At 43.3% G+C, this 27925-nt stretch overlaps 1 protein-coding gene across 2 annotated transcripts; it reads left to right on the top strand.

Annotated features, from left to right (window-relative positions):
- Positions 1-90: 90 nt before the first annotated feature.
- TSC22D2 (TSC22 domain family member 2) lies at positions 91-27925 on the top strand. Of its 2 annotated transcripts, XM_086468166.1 has the most exons (4): positions 91-2120; positions 16957-17028; positions 25529-25580; positions 26374-27925. In XM_086468166.1, the coding sequence occupies exons 1-4, from the start codon at positions 127-129 to the stop codon at positions 26632-26634; spliced, it is 2379 nt and encodes a 792-aa protein (XP_086324292.1). In that variant the 5' UTR covers positions 91-126; the 3' UTR covers positions 26635-27925. The 2 variants fall into 2 exon arrangements, with proteins under 2 accessions (XP_086324292.1, XP_086324293.1); XM_086468167.1 differs by lacking the exon at positions 16957-17028.

Here is a 27925-nt window from a genome sequence, read left to right as displayed (position 1 = left end):
CTGCCCGCCCGCCGCAGGAAGCAGCCGGAGGATGTGCGGTAGCGCCGGGGGCCCGGCCGGCACGTCGTGACAGCCCGCCCCGCTCGCCTCGCCCCGGTTGGCGGAGCCCCTCCCCGCGGAGGAAACATGTCCAAGATGCCGGCCAAGAAGAAGAGCTGCTTCCAGATCACCAGCGTGACCACGGCGCAGGTGGCCAGCAGCATCACCGAGGACACCGAGAGCCTGGACGACCCGGATGAGTCCCGCACCGAGGATGTGTCTTCTGAAATCTTTGATGTTTCCCGAGCTACCGACTACGGCCCCGAGGATGTCTGCGAGCGGAGCTCCTCCGAGGAGACTCTCAACAACGTGGGTGAGGCCGAAACTCCCGGCAGCGTCTCTCCCAACCTCCTTTTGGACGGGCAGCTGGCTGTGGCTGCCGGTGGGGTAGCTGCGGCTCCGCCAGGGGTGGCCCCCAACGGGGGGGCTGTGCCCAAGAGTTCTGCCGTGCCCCTGCCAGCTGCTGCCCCTGGCACTGCCACGGCAGGAGGCAGCAGTGCTCAGCCCGCCTTGCCCTCCGCAGGGCCTTCTGCATCTGCCGCTCCTGGGACGATGTCTCAGACAGTGGCTGCTGCGTGCAGCTCGCGCTTCAGGGTGATCAAGCTGGACCATGGTACAGGGGAGCCCTACAGGCGAGGACGATGGACGTGTATGGAGTACTATGACCGGGACTCAGATGGTGGTGGTGTCCTGGGCAGGACTGGAGATTGCATTAGGCACAGCAGCACCTTCGAGCAGGCTGCTCAAGAGCGGGACAGTGGCCTCGGTGCCACAGGAGGTTCTGTCGTGGTCTCGGCTGTGCCAGCGTCGGCCCATGGCCCTGATTCTATAGCTGACAGTTCCCTGACTGCTGTGTCACAGCTGCTCCAGACGGAGAAAATGAACCAGTCCTCTCTCCAGCAACCTAATTTTGTCATTGGGCAACAACAGCAGCCACAGCAACCCATAGGTGGGGCCGTGCCTCAAAGTACTGCTCAGCCTATGTTTTCTGGGGCTTCGGTAGCAAATCAGCAAATGATGGTGCCACAGCAATCACAGCCACAGGTAAATACGCAGGGTGTAGCACAGGCTGGACCCAACGGGAAAGGCATGGCGCCTCCAAATGTGACATTAGGGCAACCAGGCGTTCCAGTGGCGCAGCAGCAGGTGCAGCAGGGAAACATACCAGTGACTCAGCCTCAACAATTTGCTTATTCTCAGTCCCAGATTCCACCAGTGCATCTACTGCAGACGCAACCTTCTGGTCAGACCGAATACATGCAGCACATGACAATTATGCAGTCCCAAGGAGCTATTCAACAGGCTGCTGCGGGCTCTGTTCCAAGTACTGTGGCTTCCAGCCTTCCTGTGGGGCAGGTGACCGGCCAAAATCCCTCACCTGTGGGAGCGCCAGTGATGGGGGTGTCGGCGCAGCCTGGCGAAGCAGTCGGACAGGGATCGGGCTTAATGCAGAGTGGCCAGACACCGGCTAGTCAGGCTGCCGTTCCGCAGCCAGGAGGTGTGGTGCAGCAAGGCATGGGACACGCAGGGGTTGTGCAACAGAAATCTGTGACTCAGCATCAAATGGGTGGAAGCAGTCAAGTATCTGGAATGCCTGGTGCTCCCCACGCCGTGGTCTCTGGAGTTCAGAACGTGCCTGCGGTTGTGCCCGGTACAAGTGTGCCTAGTGTGTCTACCACCGCTTCTGTTACTATGCCAAATGTCCCTGTTACGCTAGTCCAGTCCCAGCTGACTAGCCACACTTCTGTCAGCAGAAGTACCGGCGTGGTCCAGCCGCAGCATGCCGGACACTCGCTGATGCAAGGCACGCCTAACGTACCTGCGAACCTGCCGCCGTCAAACCTCGGACAGTTTCAGACTCAAGCTCAACCCTTAGTAGGCCAGATTGATGATACGAGAAGAAAATCGGAACCCCTACCTCAGCCGCCACTTTCTCTCATAGCTGAAAATAAACCTCTTGTGAAGCCTCCCATTCCAGACACTCTAGCAAATCCTCTTCAGTTACCTGCAAGTACTCCTATGAACAGTCTTGCCAGCTCTGTGTTTGGCATATCTATTCCCGTTGATGGTGATGAAGACAGGTATGAACTATTTTATAATGCCATAAAAATACCTTTTCTTAAGGGGAAAAAAAAAATCAACTTTCAGGTTATTGTCAGGTGGGTTTTGTAAGTTCTTATTTTCAGAAAATCAGACTGAAATTTACCTGGGCTATTTTTTTTTTTTTTTGAGTACAAAACATAGCAAAGTGTTCAGGCAAGTAGTGAACTGTACTTGTTCTTCTCAGGCTATGAGTGTGATTACTTTTCTCACAAAACAGGACAGAAGGTAGCCTGAAAGTTGCTTAATACACAAATAATACGACCTTCCAAATCAAAGACTGAAAACTGAGCTTCTGTACCCAGTTGCAGGAAGCCTGTTCTTCTGAAAGCGCGGTAAAACACTTAAAGGGCAGCCAGGTTAAAATGGGTTTATCAACCCCACTATATTGCAGTGTTGTTAAAAATAGAAGTGTAGGGCTATCTTGGGGCTGTCAGGTGAGGTATCTTGGTAAAACTTCAAGGCTTATAACACAGATTCTTGATTTTTATCCTGCTGTTGAGTTTGCACGTTATAGTATTAGTCAGTAGGGAAGGTACTTGGATCTGGGTATGAATTCGTAGGCCCTGACACAGAGAAAGCTCTACAGATAATGGTCCTTTGCACTGAGGAAAATAGGTGCTGCTTACTTGGGCGAAGATGTAAACACAGTGGGAAGTACAGCCTGACAATGAGTTTTATTTATAGGAGAGTAATTTGGAACCGTTATTTGTGACAAAGGTGTGTAGTATGAGCAGACTCATCGGAGGGTCAGGGAGAGGAAGCGTGTATGTGACTTTTATTCCCTTAGGGTTGTCAGACTGCTCTGGAGGGTAGTGATGGCTAAAACTGTTCTTAATTGACTTCTTTGAGAGAAGACTTTCAGGGAAGGCAGTGTTTGAGCACTGAATGTCACTAACATTTACTGTTGGGATTACTGCACTTTGAAGGAATGAAATACATGTGGGTTATATGTATTTGTAATTTTAAAAATAGGAGTAACACCATTATGAGAAGATCTGATGTGCTGAATTATCCTGTGAGCCTTCCCTCACCCTGGGAGAGTACCAGGCTTTCAGATGACAGAGTCAGTGTTGCTCAGAGTGCCTTTTAGTGAAGCAGCTGCCTATGTGGGGTTAGGGTGTAGTGGATGGAGGAGGAACCTCAAAGACAAATCAGTGTTTGGAGAGTTAAATCTGCAGTAATGCAGGCCTTGTGCTTGCTGGAGCTTTGACTAACAGTGCCTTTGAGATAGTAACTCTGCTAATGCCTTTATGCAAGCAAAAGCCGTGTTTTGGAGAGTTGTGCTAGTTCTGATCAAAGCAGTAAAGGACTTAAAAGAAAAACTTAAACAGTTAAAATTTTCTAGCAGTTGTGCCTACCTTAAGAGGATTGCTGACCCAGCTGACAAACTCTTCTTTGTGCAAATAAGGTTAGATTTCAGGCTGGTAGGTTTTTTTCATAGCTCAGTGTATTATCAGAAGATAGTTTGCTTGTGTTTAATCATTCTGCTGATTAAGGAATGAGAAGGAAAGGAATGCATTTTACATTCACTTGGCATGGCTTCTAATACTTAATATTTATATAAATCATAGTAACAGACGTGATTATCTGTGTCAAAGGAATCACTTTATATAACAATAAGGAAAAACTTGTCCTACTTACTCAAACCTGCAGGCTGCTAACTTTGTTGCACACTAACGAGACAGTTCTTGGTTCTCTTACCCTAAACAGTGATTTTTAAAGTTATTTTGTCTTCGAACTGGAGCCACTGTACAGCATTGCTTCCGACGTCGTTCATTTCTAAAGTAACGTTCTCAGACGCTGGGCTGCGAGAACTGCAAATAAGACATAGGACTGGGTGCTGAGTGCAGAGCGCTCTTCTCGACATGCCGCACTACCATGTTCAGTAGAGAAGCTACCTTGTGATTATCTGGAAAGAAACGCGTGCTTCTCGGCTGCCCGCTTCTGCACTGGGTGATAAAACAGTGTCGTTCGCTGAAGTGGTACTGAGCAAGGAGCTGTGTGGTACGTGAGAGTCTCTCACGGCTTGGAGTCGCTTTCTTTAGTAGTGGTACTGATAAGCCAGAAAAGCTTACTTTGAACAGGCCTAGACTTCATCCAGGACAGGAGATACATACGGAGCGAGCAGATCCAGGTTCGTGCTTTGCTCCCCCAGACAGTAGCCTGTAGAAAATAACCTAGCAGCTTGTTAAGGCCCTCTTACCACTTTGCTTTTATTTGCTTTACTCACTGAGGCGGCTTTATTATAAAACTGCCCCCTGCTTGTCTGCTCTTCTCTTCTTGTTCCTGCTTTTTTCCTCTTTCCAGCTATTTAAATTGCTCCACTAGTCCCATGGGCTTATGCCCAGCTGCTCTATCTACTAAAATCAGTGGTGAAATAGTTAATGAAGACCTTCAAGTGTCATTAATAGGCTGAGGGTTGACACTGATAAAGCTAGTAGGGCACAAAGGGAGTTCACACGTCATGAGTCACTGTTGCAGGCTGCCTGCAGGTTCAGGAAGTTGACGCTTGGTTTACTTTGTGGTCATAAGAGCTAGAAATTTGTGGAAAGCATTTTTCACTTTATCTCTGTATTAATGTGTAACATACCCGGGGTGGGGTGGGGGGGGTGTGTCAATGTGTAGGCAGGTACCTACATTTCTTCTGACACCTGTTATATTTAAATATTTGTACATACTTGAAGCTTGACAAACTTGTGTAGATCGTTCTCCTATAGTCATCTTCTAAAATAGTGTTTCATCAAGGAATGCTGTATAGCTCTAGCTATCCTGGATTTATCTAGTAAGTCATTCACCATTCTGAATATGAAGAGGAGCTGTATTAAAGGTAAAATAGTTCAGGGTGGGAATTGTTTGAAAACGGAATTTGAGAAATACGGTAAGTATGAGACAGAGGTCTGATAAAAAGCTGTTCAGTTCCCATCTTTCTGAAAAAAGTTCTTTGTATTATTCCTATCTATGGCCTGCTGTTGTAAATGGAACTGCATCTAAGATAGTCAGAGGTGGAGGTGTAAGGTTATATAGCCTGATATATAGTTAGATATGTAGAACTATGGATCTATAGATGTAGAACTCTCTTTTTTTTTCTTTAAGACCTTGCCTGAAAACTTTAACTTCCTGTTCTGATAGCCCAGTACACTTTCACAGTAGTCTAGACAAAACTGTGGTTTCTTGCATTGACCTGATGAATCAATTAATCAAGAAATCTTATGTGAGAGGGGGAATAGAGGGTGGGTTTGTGGTCCAAAATAATTAAAAACAAAACAAAACAAAACAAACCCACCCCTTTGGCCTGTCACACCTTCCTTTAAAAAGCAAAGCTGGTTTGTTTTTTGTTTTTTTTTTTTTTTCAGTTGCTGTGTCTAAATTGTTAGGCTCTTAAAGAGAAATATGTTTTGTGGAAGTTATGAAAGATCTACGACATAACATAGTTTTATTTTCCTCTCTAAATGTGGCTACAAGTAGAATAAACTGCAACGATATTCAAGGTTGGAGGAAATAGTGCTCTTATTGAGGCAGATGTGAGTATTGCAGTCCCCTTTGCGTTTGGAGTCTGACCAAGTAGAACTGGATCTCAGATCATCCCTGCCTCTTCATTTGCTGGACACTAGCAGGAGTACTAATCGTTGTGGCTGGAGGGCAGTTAGAGCCCCGACAGGATTTTGGGCTCAGTGTGTGTCATGTTCTCTGCTTGCCTTGATGCCCATGTGTACACAAATTCGCAGTTGACAAGCATAATATTCCAGCTGGCTTAATAACTTTATTTTGGCTCTTGGGGGGGAAAGAAATATGTTGCCTCTGTTAAAAGAATGTTACTGAGAAAGCTTGTTCAAACCTCCTACATGTTTGGCAGACTTTTGGGGCAAAATATTGCTAGGCATGTTGGAAAAGGAGCAGAGTATAGATCATTTTCCAGAGATAGCTGACCAGCTTGAACCGTGCAGGCTGTATTCCAGGAACGCTAATGAATGGCTGCCATTGTGAACTGTCAACTGCAGCAGCTAAACTGTTGAAAACCTGATTGTGCAGCCCTCTTCACAGCATACATCTCTCAGCTCAGCTAAATCACGTATTTGTATAGTGTACTAACTTGATAAAACTGAGCTCCTGTGACCATGTTCGCAATGCAAGGACAAAACTGGGCATGGGCATTAATGTAACTTTGGTAAGGGTTTCCTTATGCATTGCCCTAGATCCATATTTTATTGTGCTCCAAAAGAGAAGTGTTCTGCAAATATGTACCAGCAAGCAGTGCTTGAATTGCATTACTACTGAATACTGTCCTTTTCTTCACTTTGCTCATAAACTTACTAGAGATTTGAGCTCTGCTGCAGCTGCAGACTTGAATGTTTTCAGCTGTCCTCCTGAAGGGTTGTGTTCGTAGAAGCAGGTGAGAATGAAACATGAACAGACATGCTCCAGAGTTGTGAGTGCCTTCAATTTGGTAGCCAGGACTACAGCATTGGAGAAACTGTTGAGATAGGACTTCCGAGGTGACGTTGCTGTTGGCAGTATCAAATGGTGGTTAATGCAAACAAAACTCTGGTTAGTTGTGTTCACTTCTTGCTGCGCTTCCTGTAACAAAAATTATGTAAGGTAGTGCCAGCAGCACACCCGTTTCTGGATTATGGAAAACCTGTCCTGCCGTGCGTTTGGTTTTTGAGTGTTACAGGATCCCTAAACAGAAGAATGTGGCTGTTCATTTGACAGCGCTGTTTCCCGGTTTAAACATAAAAATGCCTTCGTTAAGGAGGACTCAATACGTTCTTAAAATTAGTGAGCTAGAAGTGTTTCAGATGAGATGGTTATTAAAAGGAGGAAATGGGGAAAATACTGGAAAGAAATTCACAAAGTGAAACAGCTCAATTTGTTTTGTAGACTGCCACGTACCAGCCCTGACACAAACGGTTCTCTGTGCCTCGTACTCCGAAGTATTCTGCTCAGCTGCTGTGGGCTCATTTTTTTCTGCTCCCCTATAGAGGAGTGCAAGTGTTCCATAGGCAGCTTATTTCTGAATGCTGTCTTGTGTGGTAGAAATAACAGCGTATGTTACACGGAAGCTTTTTTAAACTTCTTGCTAAAAGCTGAATATTCAAGTATTTGGGATTTTTGAGCGGGCAGGACTACCAAACTGCTATCAAACTACCGAAGAGCTGAAATTTCTTTCAGGCTGTGCATTTTTACAGGAGATGCTGATAATCTTTTATGACTTCAGGTGACACTGTAGCAAAAAGGAGGAGTTGTTTTCTGTTACTGTACTGGATATTTGAATGTTGGCCTGTTGCATGTTGAGGCTGTGTATTAATTGTTCAGTTTTAAAGCTGGTAATTAGCAGCTTCTGTTGCTCATGGAAAATGCAAACCTTGTTTGCGCTTTCTGTGTGTCAGCAAAGATTCCGTAAGAAACTTCTGTGAGACTCCTTCTGCTAAAGTACAATTGCTTTAGTTCTGGTAGATAAATCTAGATTGTCAACCACAGGTGTCTGCTTTTATTCCTATAAAGTGTAAAGATAAGAGTATTTATAGTAACTGCTGAAGCTACTGTCTTCTCAGAAGGTTCTCCAGACATAAAAGGTCAGTTGAAGTGCTGTGTAAGGTTCTATCATCATTCCCGAAAATTCCTCTATCTTTAAACTTCACACTTTCTAAGTACAAATGTGAATTGAGTGCCAGTAAATTCTTTGCATTATGGGGTAATCTATTTTTGCTCGTGCAGGGCAGGTGAGTTACTCAGCCACATGAAAGACAGCTGGATGCTTAATTTTTTTGTCATGCAAAATAAATTTTTTTCAGGAGCTTTTTTGTGTATATCTCTTCTCCCTTTGAAGCTAGGAGTAACTCATTCATATCATGGCAGCTTGCTTGAATGCTTTTAACAGTGCTGAGAGAAGGTGGAAATATTGATTAGTACTGAACAGGTGTCAGCTGTCTGTCGCAGAGACAACTGGCATGTTTGTCTAGTACTCGTTAAAGGTTACAAACTGAGGTAGGGATGTGTGTCAATAGCAGAAACCAGTCACAGAATCACAGACCAGTTGGGCTTGGAAGGGCTCTCTGGAGGCCATCTGGTCCAATACATCCCTGCTCAAGCAGGCCCACCCAGAGCTGGTTGCCCAGGACCGTGGCACTGACGGCTTCTGAATGCCTCCAAGGATGGAGACTCCGCCACCTCCCCGGGCAACCTGTGCCGGTGCTCGGCCACCCTCACAGCGACAAAGTGCTTCCTGATGTTCAGAGGGAACCTCTGTGTGTCCGTCTGTGGCCGTGGCCTCTGGTCCTGACACTGGGCACCACTGGGAAGAGCCTGAGTCTGTGCTCTCTGCACCCTCCCTGCGGGTGTTTGTACACGTTGATGAGATGCCCCAGGCTGCGCATCTCTCGGCCTTTCCTCTAGGAGAGGTGGTCTCTTGTCCCTTTGTCATCCTTGTGGCCCTTTGTTGGACTCACTCTGGTATGTCCACGTCTCTCTGGGGAGGCTGGCACTGGATGCTGTCCTCCAGGTGTGACCCGCTGGCCGTGCTTTGCTGAACGCAGCCCAAGACACCACTTGCCTTTTTTGCAGCAAGGGCACAGTCCTGACCCTTTCATTTCTGGGAGGGGATGTGTGGTGGGTCTGTGAGGTGGCGATGGGGAAGTGTAGAATGGATAAGAAATGAGATGCTGGTTTCAGTGAAGTATCTGAAGATTTTTGTGTCGGTCTAGAGCAAGTTTAACTTGTCTGGTTTCTTGGAGGGATGGGGTGATTGAAAATAAGAGTTAAAACCCCCCCTGCTTTCTTCTCTGTCAGGTTGTTTCAGCTGTTTTTGTAGAGCTGTGGATGACAACTTCTGGGAATGTCTCCTATGTAGAACACTGTTTGGTGGGTGTAAGGACCTTAAATACCTTGAGCAACCCTACAAATGCGTTTTTAAAACTACTGTTTCTTTAAGCCAAGCAGTAAGCTTTCATCCTGGCAGTGTGTTAGTTGGAACCTGCTGAGTGCAGACTGGCATGAAACTTGAAGGGTTGTAAAGAACACCGTACATGGTCTAGGTTCTTATATCTTTTTTAAAAGCTAAGTATTTGATTTACGATGTTTGCTAATAGGCTTTCTTGACCAATGTCACGTATGTAAGGACAGGTGGGATTTGGCTGAGTCTGCTTGAGTTTTTCTCCACTTTTTTCCCCACAGATACTGAAATATTTTGTTGTCAAGAAACCAGGAACCACTTGTATTTATAGATAGCTGAAACTTCTGAAACTGCTGTACTGCAACTTAGTGGAAAAAACTGTCTCTTTTTTGGGCTGAAGATGAGTACTCAAGCCAGGTGTGCCACTGTGCAAACCCACTTTCACCAGTAATCACAAGCAGCTTTCCCTTTCATCAATAGGTTTGAAGAAATCTATCTTTGTGGGCAGAGCAGGCAGTAGGAGCCTAATCCTCTACAATAACATGTTCATACATATTAATAAATGCCTTTTTCTTCACCAGCCAAGTTGTGTAAAAGTCAATATTTTTAAGAGTTTTGACAGCTCTACCAGATTTTTTTTATGTATAATGGAATACTAGCAAATGTGGATTATTTTAATTCAGAAATACTGAATTTACATTGTGTTTTACTGCTTCCTTTCATCCAGCATATTAGGGTCTGCTTTGTAAATGCATTCCAAGCTTGCTCTCTTGAGTGGGACAGTTTGCAAAATAATACTGCACAGTAGTGTTAGCTGACAGGTTACAATAGATGATGAAGGACTCTGTCCCTTGTGAAGTTCAAGATGTTTGTTGAGACCATGTAAGTTATTTTCAGGAAGTCTTTTATTTATTTATTTATTTTAAGCTTGTCTCAATTCATCTGAACATAGATAACATTGATGGGCCTTTCTGTGGCTTTTCTTGAAAGGTTCTTAATAGTGGCAAGAATCCCTGGCTGGGTCAAGCACACACTTTCTGCATTGCCATTAAGTTTATCAGCTCCTAATCTGTAGTTGTTTCTCTTTGAAGATGTGATCTACTGTGTTTTGGGTTTTTTTCTTGAAGCTTAGCTGTGCATCTTGTGATCTACATTGTCTTGTACCCTCCCTACAAGAACTGAAGGTTAATTTACCCAGTGAGAAAACAAATCATTAGTACGAGAAATCTAACACTCGTTACGTCTTTTGAGAACAGAACCACTCAGATTAGTCCTTAGTCTCTAAGATTATGTAATTAAAATTCAGCCTGACTGACAACCGTGACAGCCTTCACAAAACAGCCTTGGTTTATTAGCACGCAGTGTTTTAATAGGCACGTCCGTGACAATGCTGTCTGCAGGGAGGAGGAGCACGAGAGCGTTGGTTACCTGGCTGGAGCAGAAGTACTGGTCAGGAGAGAGCTGAGAGTGCCCGGAGTCTGGCTTTGGGAAGTGGGAAGACGGGATGTAGAAGATGGAAAAGATCATCAGCCAGTCCTGAATGACCTCAAAGCTATTACAATTACAGTATTGTCTACTGTGCGGGACTTCTGAGGTTTGGGGACCAGTTTCTGGGACTCGAGAGAATTGGACCCTAGTTTTGAGTTGCGGCTGTTGAAATCAGAAAGAAGTGAGAAGAGATATAGAAGATGAGCCCTTGCATTGTTCTTTTCATGATTAGTGTCAAATAGTCGTATCAGAATTTACTGTTTGAACTCTTCAGCAAAGCTCCTTCAGAAGTACTGAATGAATATTAGCTAACAGAGGTAACTTTATTTTAATTAATTAATAAAATTATTACTGACTGTTGTTACATAGTTACACCTTAAGGCAAGGTGCCACCATTTTATTGATCCAAGGCTCTGGGAACAGGAAGCATGATGTCCTACTGGCCTCATTAATTTTTGCTGGTAGATGTAAACTTTAACTCTTCCTTTATAGAAACTTGGACTTACGCTTTTAAAGAATTAATAAAATCCAGGGAAATGTTGTCTCATTTTTCACGTGCCTTTCTTCTACTGATTCGGTGCCTACCAGAGACTTGAAAGGCAGAAACTACAAAGTGATGTTAATTGGAGAAGGCTTTGAATTACTAGTAGCAAAACTTGGTAGACAAGTGAGTAACTAGGTGCAGCTCCACCAGAAACATCTAGGCTGGTTAGCTTCAGTAAAGCAAATCTTCATGAAATGCCTATGCTAAAAATTATTTTGTACTAGCTGTTCTCTGGAGCATATAGTAGAAGCAACTATCCTGATTTTACAGCTAGGAGCTTTGTATTTGCAGAGACCTGTTGATACTAAAGTACTGTAACCTCTTAAGTGAGTCTGAATTTAATACTGTGTCAAAATGCTCCTTTTTTTTTTTCTTTTTTTTTTTTTTAGATCGGATTTTCATAGTCAGTAGTATAATCCTTTGGGGAAAAAAGGTGCTGCTGTTTTATGAGATGATAATAGTAGTGAAGTGTGGAAGTGCAGCTAGATCACCTTTTGTCCACAAATCAGTATTATCACCTCGGGTCTGTCAGTTCAGTGAAGATATGACATGGTATAGTACATCCGCTCTAATTTGGTACAAGACTGTTAAAGGCTTTGAGTATGTTTTAAAATGCAGTGGTGAGTCAGGTATAAAAGTGTTTTCTACAACTATTGAGTGCTGGAACAAGAGAAGACATTGTTGGCGTCTCTCCTGTGTAGCGGAGGAGAATGGTGCCTGCCCTCAGGTGAGGGCATGCGGTAATACCAGTGACTCGTGATACTAGTGACTGCTCTTTGTTCAGGGTGGGCTGGAACATTTGAGAAGCTTCGAAGTTGCTCACTAAATACTCAGATTATTCACTACATCCCTCTGGTCTGACCATTCTTAATGTTGATCTAACCTGCTCTGTCCATGCTGCATTCTCATTACCAGTTTTTGTAAAACTGGTTTTATTATTTTCCCTGGCATTCATAGGGACTAAAAAATGTTACTGGAGACTTTTTTTAGAGAGCCAAGCCCCCAGAGCAGGGGAGAGCTGATGCCAGCATCTCAACAGAGCAAGCGATCAGTGAAATGCCTCTGCTGGACTCTCTTACCCTGTGCACACAGACAGTCACCCCTCACTTGCTTCTAGTCAGTGCAGAAGATTATTTTCCGAAATCCTCTTTTGAGAGCAAAGTGAAGAAAGTATGGGCTATGGCCCTGGTCTTTGCTATGGAAAGGAGGATGCAACTCTGGCAGCAACATCTAGTCCTTTCTCTTCTGATACCCGAAATCCAAACATCGGGAGTTCACGATGCAGCTAATCGAAATGGAACTGCTGATGGTGAATGATGGGCCTAGGGGCTGATCTGGAGACTTAAGGGCCTGAGATCTTTTGGAGCAATAATGGCTTGATGTCTTCTAGAATGACAAGTATGGGAATCCCACCACTTCTGTAATAAGTCTTTTCTATTCCTTGCTGTTTGTGTGGAAAACAATTCTGACATGTGGCTGAAATGAAACCCTGTAAAGTTCATGCTGTGCTTCTACCGAACAGGTATGAGAACAAGTTTTCTTCTCCTTTGCAGATGCTTTATGTGAAGCCTGTAACTGTCTATTCAGTCTCTTTTAAATGCTTAATTTTCCTACTTAGTGATTCTGATTGTTGGAAAAAAAAATAAAATATGACCTGTCTTCTAGTGGTCTTACCTGGACTTTGGTAGGCGTAGATCCTTCTGGAGAGTTGGTATCCAAAACTGGCCATAAAGTCTAAGTTAAAGTCGCAGAAGGGCTGAATAAAACAAGACTTCAGTTAGTATGTGTACGTCCTGTGTAAGAGGAGCATTGCAAGTTTGACATCTTTGCAAGATTTTTATTTTTTGACTTCTGGTTTGTTCTCTTCTGTGGAATTGCAGTCAGCTGCTCATTCCATGTGTTGTACTTGTGCAGCTGATGACTGCTACCAGAGCGTACTACTTCATGCTTGTCCTTATTGAATCGCATCCTTTTTATTTCAGACCATTGCTCCAATTGGGCAAGGTCTTCCTGAATTCTATTACTGCTGTCCAGAGTGCTTGCAGATCATCTGCAGGTATAAAGATAGTCACCACTGTCCAAGTCATGGATTAAAGTATCCTATAACACGCTCGGAGGAGACCCCTGGAGAGCTCTGTTTGGTGTATCATTCCAGTGAACTGTTGGAGAGCCACATGTACAGAGTGGTTATCAGTGGTAGACCTGCTTTACTTACAAAAATGTCATGCAAGATGGCTTTAAAAGCTCTGGAAATTTTATAATGGGATCCCATCTTCTGTGTTTTTTCTATATGAGGCCTGTTAATTTATCTCAGAAGGAATTTTTGTCTGACGTAAGCTTCTGAAAAGGCAATCCGTGTCGGCTTGCTGCTGTCTAGGTAGTAATGAATAGGTGGTTCTGCTTTGCTTTGGTTTTCCTCTGAGGTATTGAGCACAGGTTGTCTGACCTGTTATTTTCATGTTCTTCAAAGGCAGGTGCTGAGGCCTTTTGACTCTTCTGGATCGTTCCTGTTCTCAATGAAAATAATAGTCAGTGATACTGAAAGAGAGAGCTGTCTGAGGTGGTCTAGTGTGAATTTTTTTTGTTTTGACATCTTGGGGGGGGGGGGAAGTGGGGTGTTCTTCATGTGTTTCTCCTCTTGTTGCTCTTAATTGCTGATGTTGGTCAGTAGTTTGAAGATTGAAACATAGCTTCAGCTATGTCAAGAACAACGATGTTACTATTCTTCCTTCAAAGGCAGTAGGTGGAAAAAGGCATCTGTTCAGCAGCTTCTGTGTGCCAAGCTGATACCCGGCACTTCCAAAGCCTGTATCGTTATTTAAACTAAAAGGCATTTATCTGTATACTTGAAGATTTGCCAGCTTTCATGGGCATGGTTTCTAGTGAAGCAGAGCTCTATAATAAAGTTTGCATTTGGCATGTGCTTGTCCTGATTAATGGCAGTGGGAGGATGCTCTTTGAAATATGAGGTGAGACTGGACGTGATTTAGACTCCCCTTTTAAAGGGACAACTTGAAGTTTCAGGTATTTGGAGAACTGAATAAATTCTCATTCTTCAAACTTAGATCAAATTTCTGTTGCATGAAAACTGTTGTTAGAAACCATAACATCGGAGTGTGTTGTGAGCTTTTAAAGGCAATAAATATAAGGTACATGTTGTAGGACTTCTTTATAGAGACACGGAGGCGGTTTTTACCAATTGAGGCACAGTTTGAACGTTTAAACGTGCAGAGTTAGTTGTCTGTTGTAGTATCTGGGACTGGGATCAGCCCTCTCTATCCTTGGGAATACCTGTTCTCCGCTCTCAGCAGAGGTGTGTGCCCAGTGTACCTCCTGTGGAAGAGGTGAGCTCTCGTTCTCTGCTTCAGCGTCAGGAACGTCACCTTTCTGTCTGGCTCTTGGCTCCGCTGTGTCAATCTGCCAACAGCTGGGACCGAGCCTTGACCTCTCGCATGCGACCGTCTGCTGGGGAGGGGGCCTGAGGAATCTGTTTTTCTGGTCCAGGCTGCCCCTACACCCAGCCAGAGCAGTGTCAGAAGGACTCGGGGTGTTCCAGCTGTGATGCAGCAGCAGCAGGCTGGACTATACTGCTTCTGTAAGCCATTTTCTTGGTTGTTTCTGCAAACTGAAAGGAGTTTTTAGTAATTCTCTAACCTTTTACTGTTTGATGTGGTTAAAAATAGATGCCTCAGCAGTTCAGACCTGCACAGTAGGCATCATTCATCTTACCTTTGTGGATTCGCTTTTTCTGTCTAGGTGGCAACCCCCCCCACCCCCCAATAACGTCTTGCTGAAATATAGTTACGGCATAGAAAATGTTCTCTTCGTTGTCTGAAGTAATGCAAAAGCAATTTCAACAGCAGGGGGTACAAATGAGAGTTTAACGAGGAAAACTTTCATACCTTTCCAGATACTTGCTTAAGAATATATAGCATATAAGGTATCAGTATAAAAATAGACCGTATGAAATGGATGCCGTGTGGTTATATACCACAACTTTTCATACCTAACAATAGCAACAGGGGTTTATATGCTGCAAGTAAATTTATCTTGGAAGTTAAATGACTTTCTATTTACAGTCACTTTCTGAGAAAGAGACTTTTTACATACTCCTCACAGACAATGGAATTAGAAAGAAGAGTTGGACCTCGTCCTTCCCTTCAACAAAGGAATGCTCTCTTGATCTGCAGATCCAATTGCTTTCCATATGTTAAGTCCCTGTACCACTCAAATGTCCTTTAGCTATTGTGTTGCTCTTCCTATAATTAGTTGTATTTAGCTGTCACTCAAGCATGTGGTACTTCTTACAAAAACATAAGTAGTGTCAGTGTAAGAGCATGATATTTATGAGCTTGATCAAGCAACTTCTGTAGCAGGTTTAAACTAAATTCCAGACTCAACGTGGATTTTTTTTTTTTTTTTTGGAAGGGTAGAGTGGTGAAGGTGGGAGAAGGAGTGACAAACGCTCCAAACAAGTGATTCGTGATCATTGCTGATGCACAAATATTGTTATCCTTGTGAGGTTTTTGGTATACACCCGCCATGGCCATCAGATTACTTCAGATAGTGTTTCGTTCCGGTGCTGTTTCTACGATTTTTTGTGGTTTTTTTTTTTTTGGTTTTGTTCTGTGATTTCAACTATATAGTAGTTGTACTTAAATGGAAATAATTAAATAACTTGAAGACAGTTGTACTAAGATATATTCTTGCCATGAACTTGGAAAAGGCATGGGCACCTGTGCTTCTAATGTCGGTATAAACTTCTAACTTTAAAACTGTCTTTAAAAGGAATTTATTACTAGCTTTTCTGAAGATTTTTTCAGCTAAGCTGTTGCATTCTTCTCTAGGGCTGGTATAGCTATACCAACGTAAAGATGATGAACTGCAGTGTTGGTGAAGGGAGTTTCTAAGCTTGAGTGTAATGCTCTGCTACAGCCACTGGCAGTAGAGAATTTTGACTATGTGCTTCATCCAGTATCTTGTAAAGAGTAAGTGTTCAGATGAGACTTTGGAGAATTAAGATCTTCAGGTTACACTCTTGGTATCTATGGGGCGAATGCGCACTGAACGAGGCGGGTCAGGCTGTCTCAGGGGTCCGGCACTGGTGACAGAACTTGTGCCATAGTGTCCAGCTTTCAGCAAGGTTCCTGGAGCCTGTGCTGAAGGCTTGTGAGAGCCAGGGTGGTAGCTAGAGCCCTCCAATTTACTGCTTGGCAAACGCCTCCAAACAGCAGTTGCCCTGCTGTACGTCAAGAAGGGGAAATATGAGGATGACTGACAACTGCTTACAAATTTAGCAATATTTAGGATTCCACTTTTCAGTTCTTAACTTGATCAGGTTTCCAGTTGCAACTTAATCTGTCATAGCTTGAATGTGGCAGATTTAGCTCCAACTTCTGGGTCCCCTTGGAGAACTCGTGTGTTTTGAATATACAGTAGGGTGCCAAGTAGAATAGAAATACTGAGTACTGTTTGCAGAGACGTTTTGTGAAATAGGCAAGATGTGAAAGGTATCTTTTGAGTTTGGGTTAGTATAGCATTAGAGTGGTATACAGCTTGTCTATACGAGATAGGCAGCATGACATGAGATATTTAATGGCTTTACGGTCATCTTTTTACAGTAGCAACTAGAAATAGCATGAAAATCCATAGGGCTCGAGGATTACTTATTCTTTTTTAATCAGTATGTCCTTAATGGAAACCCGTAGAAACAGTAAGGCCTTTTGGTCATTAAGCTAGTCTTTAGGCAGTCAATGAAGCCTGTAAACTTTGGGGCATACATTTAACCTGTCTGGACAGCTAATTTACTCTGTAATGCAGATGGAATGAGAGAGTTAGTATTTTTGTCACGTACCCGTTTTCAATATGTCTGTTTGATTCTTGGATCTCATAGGAATCCGTCAACTGCATTCTACCAGGCGTTCCATTTCAACAAGTTACGTGAGTCAAAGACCTTCTGGGATAGGTATGGATGCTTAAGTATGGAATGCATACGTGCCGAGGTATGCATGAACAGCTTCGCTCTATGCAAGTTTCTTGGCATTTTCATTTGCACAGAACTGCTGCTTGTGTTCAGAGCTTCATATTGGGCTTCTGCAGCCTGAAGGCTGAAAGCAGTCATGGAAGTGATGTGTTCATACTGAAATTTAAAACTATATAAGTCTGAAATATGACATGACATTTTTTTTAATTCCTCCTTCCATTATGCATGTATCGTACCTAATGTGTAAGCTGAAAGAGTTTAATGCTAGTCATCTACTAGCTGACCTTCACTGAAATGTTTACAGCTTCCTTTTCCAAAAAAAGGAAACTTTTTGGCATTGTGGCTATTGGGTCCTATGTCAGAAAACAGGTTGTGAAAATGTTACATTTAAACACAATTTTGGCAAAGTTCAAATCTTCTGGTCTCAAAACCAGGAAAGGAAGCTTTCTGGCTTGCTTTCATTTTGCTGAAGTAAAGCTAGATGGGGAACAAATGTGAACCATAACAAGATACAAGGACAAAGTAAACCTACTAAGTTAGCATTGAACTCGTGGCGAGAAACTGCGATGAAGTGCAACGAAGTCTTATCTGTTACGGATATGACTTGTCAGAGATGCATTACTAATTCATTGGTAGCTGCAAACCGCTTCTTTCCTTCATTTTAGTGATTTTGAAGGGTTTTTTCTTTGTCAGCATTAACTTGAGTGATTATGTGACTTCATGCCTTGCGATGCTCTGGTTTGTCACAATTTTTCTGCTTAACAAGCTCTGTAGAATAAGTAATTATTGAAGTATTGATAACTATTTCATCATTGTACTGGCTGTATTTGACTTGAGAGGCTTTTCAACTTGTAAAGCTTAACTGAATCCTTTAAAGTTTGATTGGCCACAATTTGTATACTGTACAACACTGATGGTTACCAGTAATGCTAATGCATCCTGCTTTGTTTTTTTTATTGCTGAAGTGGTAGCATTAGCCTAAGTTTCAAAAGCATGTCTTCCTTTTCTAGCAGAAACTTGGACAAATTTGCATTTTTGCTTTAAGCTCTGGATGATGCCACTTTCCTGTATGTTTGGGACAGAGTTTTTATTTAGGTTCCAAGGACTTCATTATTTAACTGAAACAAACTTCAGGGCTTTGAATACAGATTTGGTGTGTAGACCAAAAGCTCACTTTCAGGTCTAACCTTCATCTGTTTCTCTATTTTCATGTTGCAACTTGAAATAATTCTTAAGATGAGGAAGCTGATTAAAAAAAAACGTAAAATCAAATAATTAATGATCAAGCTTGAGGCTTTCCAAATCTGAGGTTTCTGTGCAATGTTTGAAGCAAGTGCTAGAAGTGTGGGAAAACTAGAAAAATATTAAATTCTGGTAGAATAATGTAAATGGCTTCCTTTAAAATAGCCTTGCATCTTTGCTGTTGAACACCTTGTGGTAAAACCAAGTATGTGTAAAAACGTAGAATCATTTTCATCAGGATTCGTGCAAGTTTTAAGCTTCTGATCCATTACAGATTCCGAAGACTTTGATGGGGTTTAGCAGGTTTTTCATTTTTACCCCAGTTTCTAGATTTTTCTTGAGATCACATTATGTAGTTTTGGTTTGCTAGATGACTGAAACAGAAAAGCTTTCAACAATAAACTTCCAATGAAAACCCGATGGAGAGAGCTTCGGGGCATATCCGGCAAAGCCCGTTTGGGGAGCCCTCGCAGGCAGAGTACGGTGGAGCTCAGTGGTGCGGCTCTGCTGGCGAGAACCGTCCCGGCAGCAGCAGGACGGGCAGCAGGTGGTGCCCTGGTCGCTCCGCTTTGCCTGGGCAGGATGGCCGCTGTTGTCAGGCTTGGGTTGTTTGATGACAGTAACGTGGTTTGTGACCTCTGGTTTGTGAAAGGGAGATCTCTCACGTGAAAACTGTAAGCTCTTCTGATTTCCTCAGAACCCTGTTGTATCCCTATCCGGAAATATGGGGGTTACGCTGCTGCAGTAGGCTCTTTAAACACATTTTGCAGCTCCCTCGGAAGTACTTTGTGAACCTCGGGGGCTTGAGGTAGGCGACTTTAGTGTACACATAATACAAAATCTTCCTGTGTAATTGCAGTATTTTTCCCTAACAAATATGGATTATTCTCCTATGAGCAGCCTTCTCCTGGGACCATTTGAAGTCAGCAAAGCTAACCACGTTCTGTTGCGATGGACAGTAATATATTGCTAAAATTGCTCTGGTAAAATAAGAGACTTGTTTATTTTTCACTGGCACACCGTGGCAGGGAAGAGTGCCGGTAGCATTCAAACCGTGAAGTGTGACTGAAACGCTAGTTGTTACGGAGACACTTGCAGGAAGCCTGCAGATGTTTTCCCAGCACAGTGTTCGCGCAGGTGTTGCTAAGGGCACAAGTCTCGTGGGTCTTTTGTTTCAACTGGCAGGGTCACTGAGGGCTGACAAGGGCAACAACAGCTTCTTGGCATGTTCAGATCAGTCTAGTGACTGCTTTGGCTTTGTATGTTAATAGTGCCGTAGGAGCTTTAGATGGATTTGCCTAAAACATAGCTATTATTGGTCAACTTGAATTTAAAGCAGTAGGATTTATGTTTCCATTGTATTTTTGTGTGAAGCATTAAACCTTCACAGTATAAATTAACTCATAAAATGTGGATCTTGTCCCCCCGTTAGCACCCAGATAAATGTATTCTAAGTGTTGCTGGTGTGTAAATGTGATGAATTAGACAGCACCTCTTCACATGATGATGGATTGTGCCAGACTTCCATTTCCCTGTCAGTGGCTTTCTATTAAATGAGATGCTCTTCCTGCAGACAGGAGAAAGTCAAGAGTTACACATCTGTCTGGAGGGTCTCTTAGGGGTAAACCTTTTCTGATTTGAAATTAAAAGTCTAAAACTCCATGTGAAATTTAAAAAGAGTCTTAGGACAAGGCTGACATTTCATGTAACACACTGATCCAGTCAGTGTTGTGTTAACGTCGTTCTTCTTGATGCTTGCTTCTCGTGGAAGTGGTGTGCAACGTGACTGCCTTCATGCATAGGGAAGAGTGTTTGGTTCATTAGTGTAACTCAGTCTTGCCAAACTCTGAAGGAGCCACGTTTTTCTTCAATGTCGGAAAAAAAAAAATAACAAACCCAAACCTAAAACAATTCAACCCAAACCACGCCTTGGTTTTCCCCAGAAGTATTCTCTCTTTTGTAGAGCTCATGTGTTGCTTCTGAGATCAATTATGGTATTGTGTTGAATAATTGATCTTCAGGGTTTCATGCAAAGCTAAAGAAAACTGTTGTATGGAAGCAAGTGCTTCTCTGTTAGGCAGAGGAGCTGATGGACAAGGAGCTTAAGTAGACTCTCAGGGAAAGCCAGACACCCACCAGTAATCACAAGGCTGTGAATTCACTGCCTCAAACTTTCTCACATTCTTATGTGGCTTTGACAAAGAACGATGATGAAAATCTGAAATACTTGCATGGATGCTCTTTCAAGGCTGGATAATTGATCGTACTGGGAAGCTATCATTATAAAATCTTGTAGTTGGGTGGAGGCTAGTTAAACGTGCCTTAACTCAAGAATAGGTAAGGTTTCTCTGGAGGGACTATATAGCTCACCTAGTGGTAAGACATGAAGAGCAGCTGCAGTAGCTCCCAAATGAGTAGACCAGTGAGGGGAAAGGATAAACAAACAGACTTACTGTTTCAGTTTGTAGCTGGCTTGCGAGCAAAACAAATGTGGGAACACTTCAAGGTACCTTAGTGTTCCTTCCAGAAAGGTTGCTTGATAGTTTGGTTTAAAGCAGTAACAACAAAAGAGCTGAAAGAGCAAGGGGAGATCTCCTGGTTCAGGGATGTCTCTCTGAGACTGTGGTGTGTAGTGTCTTTCCCACTTCCACCTAAAGCAAAGCAGATCTAGTGCTTCAAGGGAGGAGTCCTCTTACAGAGGCTGTTGGACAAGACTCTTGCCAGCATTGGTGCACCCTTTTGTAGCCTGTTCTGCAGGCAGTCTTTCCCACTCTGGCAGGATTAGCAATGGTTTTGTGTAGCTAAAAGCATGAACAGTGCACTAACTTCATGCTAAAATTTGAAAGAAATACCAAGAGCAAGAAAAAGCAAGAAAACTCATGCATTCTGGCAGTCTTTTGGGGGGCGACTTGCTGCTAAGAAATTCCTTGGGAAAGGACTATGCAGGTAGTTGGTAAAACAGCTGAATCCAGAATATGTTTTTTGTTACTGACTAAAAAAACCCTGAAGCTTTGAAATTGGTTTACATCATCCAGTCAGTAGGATTTGCAGTCTAATTTAAATGAGAAACACTATTACCTGGGCTGGTACTTGACAGTGCCAAAGTAGGGCTGTTTATAACTCTCATTCCTAATGCCTCCAACTTTGGCATAAAATACACCCATTACTGAGGTCTGTGGAATCTCTAAAAAGGAACCACTGCGTTCTGGTTTTAAGCATACAGAGTGAATTAAGCTGCAAATGCCTTTATTTTGAAGTTTGATTCCTAGTCTTTCTACCAGGATTTTGAAGTGAATTTTGAAGTTGAGAACACATCTCTTGGAAGGACAATAGTTATATGTGAAGACCGATGGTGAAAACCCCAAGCTGAGTACAGGGGCAGCAGTTGAATTCAGCATTGAAATAGATCTTGGTGCCTGTGAATGTGAGGTGATGTTGACGGTTAAGTTTTCCTCCGACCGTTAACAAGTTAACATTTAAGACATTAAATGTTAATGTCTTTTTTTGCTGTCTTCTGTTCCACTCATCCTTGTTTTTTCCATCACACTTTAATCACTTTCCCTTTCTGTGTACAGTGTTGTTCCAGTTTTGGAATAGTCTCTAGTAAGTCACCTTTCTTGGGCTGCAAAATTGTGCTTTACAAAGAGCATTTGTTTGGTCACTATATAATATCTGTATTTTCAGTGACGCTGTACACTGGTGCATGTTGTGCTAACAGGGCTCCCAAACGCTTTGTTAACAGTGTTAGCTTGTTGATGATACTGAAACACCTTTCCAATAATATTTTACCCTACTCTTGGGATACCACGTCTCCATAGGAGGAGTTTTCGCAGCGATAATTATACTGAGTCATAATTATACCGAGGCTTTTAAGAATGCTCTGCGTTGTGGAAAGTGTGATTGCTGTATAGCGTGTGACATGCATTAGAAATCAGACTTGCACTTAGACTTACCAGTTCTTTGCCTATTTTCTTAGTCTGTATGCACACGGTTGTCCGAGACACTTCTGTCACTTTGTTTGCAAGACATTCGAAACAAAAAAATCACAATGCCATTCCTGAGTTGTAGGTGTACAGGAGAAATATACCTAAAATACCGCATAAGGAATTCCAAGGTGCCAGCTGTAAAGTCTTTGATAAAACGCTTTGTTCCAAACGCTGCGTACCTCAGCTATAGCTAATCAGCGTTATTAGCAGTCTAGTTTTCCCCTTGGTCTTTCAAAGTAAAATGTGAAGAAAAATTACATTTAAGCCACTGTGACTTTTTTAAACAATCAAAATGGGAATTTCTCAGACTAAATAAGGTTTGGCCTGTCTGTTGTGTAAGGTAGAAAAATGTTGGGTTTACCATCCATCTCTGGAAATGGCAAACTGTTCTTGGTAATCATTTTTGCTGACTGTGCATCTTGCCTTGTACCTGATGGGAGTGATCTTGGTATACCGGTGTCGCCTTTTCTGGTCAGAGCCTTCTTTACACAGCCTTGGCTTGGAGGTCCAAGTCAGACCCAACCGTTCTTTTAAATTACGGTATGCATGAGTGGCAGCCTGTTGGCTGCAAAAGCTCGGTTCGAGGGGAGGGCAGGAAGTTTGCAGTTACAAAAAAATAATGATGTGCCTAATACATCCCTTTAACTGTCCTACGTTACTTGATGAGGATTTGTGTTTGTGCGACAGCTTTGACAGTAATTGTCAGGCTTCTGGAGTTCCTGGAGTTCCAATCAACTTTATCTTTGTCTAAAAGCACAGAATAGTAGCTGGTCTTGTTTTGTAAGAGCTAGACAGTGTCTTTCCACTTCTGACTCCAGAATTTGCTAGTTGATACATTGGATGTACAGTGCATGGTGCACTCGCAGAATGTATCAAACTATCCAGTTTGATGGATGCTCCAAAAAGACTTAATAAATTTATTCTCTTTTTCCTGGCCTTTTCACAGGGACTGGATTGTATCTGTAAACTTTTATGCAGCCACAGGATACAATATGTTTATGCAAACTGAGATTTGATCTCAACAGCCAAGGATTTGGGAAAAATACAGAATCTTAAAGACTTAGCAGCGCATTTGGACTGCACCATAAGAATAGCTGGCACAGGAGCACTCTGCTGCGGGATGTCTCGCAGGAGCTGTTTGTTGAGGGCAGCACGGTAGAATGAATAAAGGACAGGATCGTACTGGAATTGTGCTAGCATAAAGTCTAATGCTCATATGCTTTTAGAAGTGAAGTGAAATATTGTCATTGGGATAAAACCACATCTGACTGACTGACTGGAGGCTGCTCTCAGCGTGGAGTTTCTCCTGCGGCGGGCAGGGGGCTGCGTGGTCCTGGGCTCTGCCTGCTGGAGACGAGCAGGGTGGGCACCGGGGTTTTTTGTTGGGAGCAGGTCTGGAATCCTGACTCTGTGCTTTGATAACAGCACAAGCTGCTCTGGGCATAAGGGCAGCAAGCATATTGAAACTAATAAAAGTAGTGTGTAAGCTACTATGGGTTTCAGCGCAGTATTAGTGTAGCTTTAAGTGTAAAATGCGGGTGGGAGAGAGAGTTTCTCTGGCTGCATTCAGATCACACTTAGGGGGAGGAACGGTTCTTACACCCACGGTGTGAACCCTGCACTCGTTTAAAAGGCAGGCCAGAATTTGGAGCATGAGGCGTGGCCTGGGAAAGGTGCTTCTGCAGTATGCCGTGCAGGGACGGGTCTGGTGGGTGGTGCCGGGGGAGACTGCCTGGCTTCCACCTGAGGGGCTTTTTCGTGGGACTGATGGAACGCCTTAACCTTGAGTGATGTAATGGACTTCATTTTTTTTAAATAGTCACACTGCAAAATAGCTGGAACAGGGCTAGAAGAACAAAGTCCCAGCCTCAAATTTAGCTAGGAGAGTCATGACAGAAGGTGTACAATTACGCTGTAAAGATGCAGGAGCAGATCCCATGACAAAGTGTGCTGTTTGCTTTAATTTTGCTCCTCTTGCCTTTATCTCTTCAGAGCTGCCTCACCTGACTTCAGGTGTGTTCATGAAAGGCTGTATCAGGGACATGGAGCAGTCTTGGGGATTTCAATGTCTCTTGAACACACACGTTTTTGGCAGTTTCAGATAGGTCTGAAAAACGTTAATCCAAAATGGGAAGGAATACTTAACCTTGTCATGCATTATAGATACTTACTATTCTGAGGATGTTTGCCATGACTATGGCTTGAAAGAGCCTTAGAAGACAGTAAGACACTGGAAGAATTTTCTTGTGAAATGGGTGTTTAGCACTTTTGGTTTATGTGCTCAATTTAGAAATAAGAGGCTGTTCTTCCCTCAATCCGAAAAGCTAATTCCCTCTGCTTGTAAATGCTTGGTGCTAGGTACTGACAACTCTTGTGAGACGTGTCAAAATGGGTTTCTCTAGCTAGTGTCATGTTCTTTGACTAGCCGAGCTTTGTTTCACGTGTGTGACTGGTACTGCTGAGCATATTGCCAGTAGTCCCTTTGAAACGCCCTAAGCGGTTGTTTCTTAGCGCTTGGGTTTCAGCGAGTGTTAGCTGTTTTCGGAGAGGCGAGTTTCCAGGCATGGCTGCAAACCTCCCGCTTCTCCCCGGCGGTAACTTTTTTTAAAAGTAGCTGCACGCTGCTGATAGCCCCTTCCATCGCTGGGGGGGCGTTATCGGCCGTCATCACTGGCGGGGCTGGTAGCTTCTCCAGGAACTGCCGTCGCACGTCAGACACGGAGCTGTGGAGTAAGATCGGAGCAGCGAGAGCTGCTGCGGGAGGGCGGACGGGACGGGCAGGGTGCGTGGGGATGGAGCGTTCGGTGGCTGCTGGGGGCTCCCCCGCCGGAGTCACAGCGCGGGCTGCCCTGCCTGAGCCCCGGGGCAGAGCTGCGGCTCCTCTCCAGACGGAGCGACCGCAGTCTGCGAGAGAGCAGGGGCACCCCCGGCCCCCCGAAATTCCCCCTCCGGAGTGAGCAATTACTGTTAACTTACTATTTACTGTAATGCATGTTTCTGGTTATGGGTGTCTTAAGCGTAGTCTGAGGAGCCGTGGACTGAAGGAGCAGGATCTCTTAAGAGCTGTAACTGTACTGGGCAGTACAGTGTGTGTGGGGGGAAGCAACCCCCACGGTTGTGTGCTGAATTCTTGAATCTGAAGCTTTCTCCTCTCGGTGAATGGGTGTTCTGGGAGTCCTGGGGGTGGCGGTGGGTGCGTGGTTTTAACTGAACGGTACCGTAATGCTCACAGAGTGTTCTCCTTGTATTTGCAGTGCGTCTGGTGCAAGTGTTGTTGCCATTGACAACAAAATAGAACAGGCAATGGTAAGTAAAAAATAAGTTGTTACTTCTACTAGGATTAGCGGTTCATCGCTGAGCGTAAGTTTCCAGCTGTGTTGCGTTCCTGTGAGCCTGCAGCATCCCTTCAGTCGGGTCAGCCCGAGACCGCTGTTTGAAACGGGGATTGTCTGTATCAACTATGGGGTGACGACAAACCAGGGTTGCCTATACTGTTGGCCTGGCATGTTCTTAAATTAACTTTCCTACAAATTTCTGTGAACAAGCTGATTGAACTTTAAAGGGGTGCTGAAAACAAATAGTATGTTCAAGTCTTTTACTTGAGCAAAGTTCATTACTAGTTTTTCTTAATTGTCGCTTATGTTATGCCACCCACGACATTTTGTTAAGCTTCAGTTACATCCGTTTGATTTTCGCTTATGCTGATTTAGAGGCTTTCTTATTGCTTGGTTCGTGCACGCCTTGGTGCTTGGGAGTGTGACGCAGACTCCTGCCTCCAGGCCAAAGCTTCAGAGCTGATGATTTCATTTGGAGTGGCTGGAACGTGATTCTAGTCCTCGTCTTCAGCGAAACCGAGGAGACTAGAGCTTAGTGCGAATGCTGGAAACAGGCTTTTGGTGTCAGGGCCCTTGGCGGAGGACGGGAGCGCTGCGTTATTTGCTCTTGAAGGCTAACTTACTCGTGTATTTTTAGTGGCGAGCGCTTTAGTTTTCCAGGCCTACACTTACTTCAGTGAGAGCAGTAACGTAGTAAATCCTGGGGTTGGAGCGGAACGAAACTGTCCTTTCACTTGGTGTAACTGTTAACTTGTTCTTCACAGGATCTAGTGAAAAGCCATTTGATGTACGCAGTGAGAGAAGAAGTGGAAGTCCTGAAGGAACAAATAAAAGAATTAGTTGAAAGAAACTCTTTACTTGAACGAGAAAACGCACTGTTAAAATCTCTTTCAAACAATGATCAGTTATCCCAACTTTCAACCCAACAGGCCAATCCTAGTAGCACTTCACAAGCGCAAACAGTGATAGCACAGGCTCCGCAGCCAACGCAACCTCCACAGCAGCCGAATGTCTCCTCAGCGTAAAGCTTTCTTGCCTCCTCCGGAAACAAAAACCCGAGAGCAGCCTGTCCTTGTGTGCCACTGATGTTCTTTCCACTTTATCTGAGAGCGAGTAGCCATGCTTCTGTTGTGTGTTCGGCCTTTTCAGTATTAGACAATCATTCTGCGGGAGCTGTCCCTCGCGGTCCGGCAGGAAGCGCGGCCGGTCTCCGTGCCGCCCTCGGTGTGCAGGAGTGAGGGCTGTCGGAGCTTTGGTGGCTCGCCCGGGTTTCCACTTCCGTGGATCGCTTTGAGCCTTGCTGTCTGGCGAGAAGCGACAGTTCATCTGAAGAGCCACTGTTCTTTCAATATAAGTAACATTTGCCTACATTAGTTTCATTTATTTGTTTTATTTATTACAGGGCTGCTATTTTCATAATGTACATGAACAATGTCACAGAACTTTTTTAATTTTTTTTTTTAATAAATGTATGTATCAGTAAAATGATAGATGGGATTGCGTTTAATAGATAAAATGTTTAGGCAATAATTGAACAAAAGAATCCTGGCATATTTCTAACACTAATGGCAATTTACCTTTGGTATTTATTTACGGTAGTAAAGATCCAGCTTGAATGTAAATTTTGTATAGAGTGTAAGTATGAAGACCATAGTGCATCTGTACAGGTAGTCACCAGTTATTGTGATATAATAAATAATTGATGGGCTATTTTGATGAAGAAAACTTTGCTCATTTCTGTTTCTACTTTCTAATGGAGAGAAATTGCCATGATTCCTCTGCTTTTTGACATTTCGTATAATTTCTTTTTTTTGGGTGGGAATAAAAAGCTGTGAAATTGTTCAACCTACTTTGTAACCAAAGAAGCAAAGCTGTGTAATTGAGTTGGGTTTTTTTTATTTTATAATGCACATTCTTTATGTATTTTTATTTAGTGTTTTCTCATTCACAACTTTCTTTGCTGTCTAGCATGATCTGCATGACCTATAATCTTTGAACCACTTTCGTACCTCATGTTTTTATCCAGCACTCTTATTGTAATATGTAATAGTCTGTGAACAATGTCAAATAAAAAAGAAAGAACAGCTGGTGTCGGTGGAGCTGAGCTAGTGTGCTATGCACTAGTTGTTTAAAAAAAAAAATAAATGAAGTGAGCCATCTTTTGTTCATTTAAAATGGTGTTTTGAATTTCGTATGCAGAAAACGTTTTGTTACATTGCAGATTTTAATGTATTTAATAAATGCAACATGCAGATTAAGTGCAGTGTATACTGAGTATTTAAATTAAAAATGTACATTTCATAAATACAGTTTCAA

Source organism: Leptosomus discolor, chromosome 7 (genome assembly GCF_034619465.1).
Source record: "Leptosomus discolor isolate bLepDis1 chromosome 7, bLepDis1.hap2, whole genome shotgun sequence".
Taxonomy (NCBI): Eukaryota; Metazoa; Chordata; class Aves; order Leptosomiformes; family Leptosomidae; genus Leptosomus; species Leptosomus discolor.
The sequence above is the reverse complement of the archived record's forward strand: the minus strand, read 5'-3'. Positions and strand labels throughout refer to the sequence as shown.

Excerpts from the sequence above, each read along its gene's own strand:
- TSC22D2 (XM_086468166.1), top strand. The coding sequence starts at position 127 with ATGTCCAAGATGCCGGCCAAGAAGAAGAGCTGCTTCCAGATCACCAGC. Across the intron at positions 2,121-16,956 it reads GTTGATGGTGATGAAGACAG|GAATCCGTCAACTGCATTCT; the intron begins GTATGAACTATT and ends TGGATCTCATAG. Across the intron at positions 17,029-25,528 it reads TCAAAGACCTTCTGGGATAG|TGCGTCTGGTGCAAGTGTTG; the intron begins GTATGGATGCTT and ends TTGTATTTGCAG.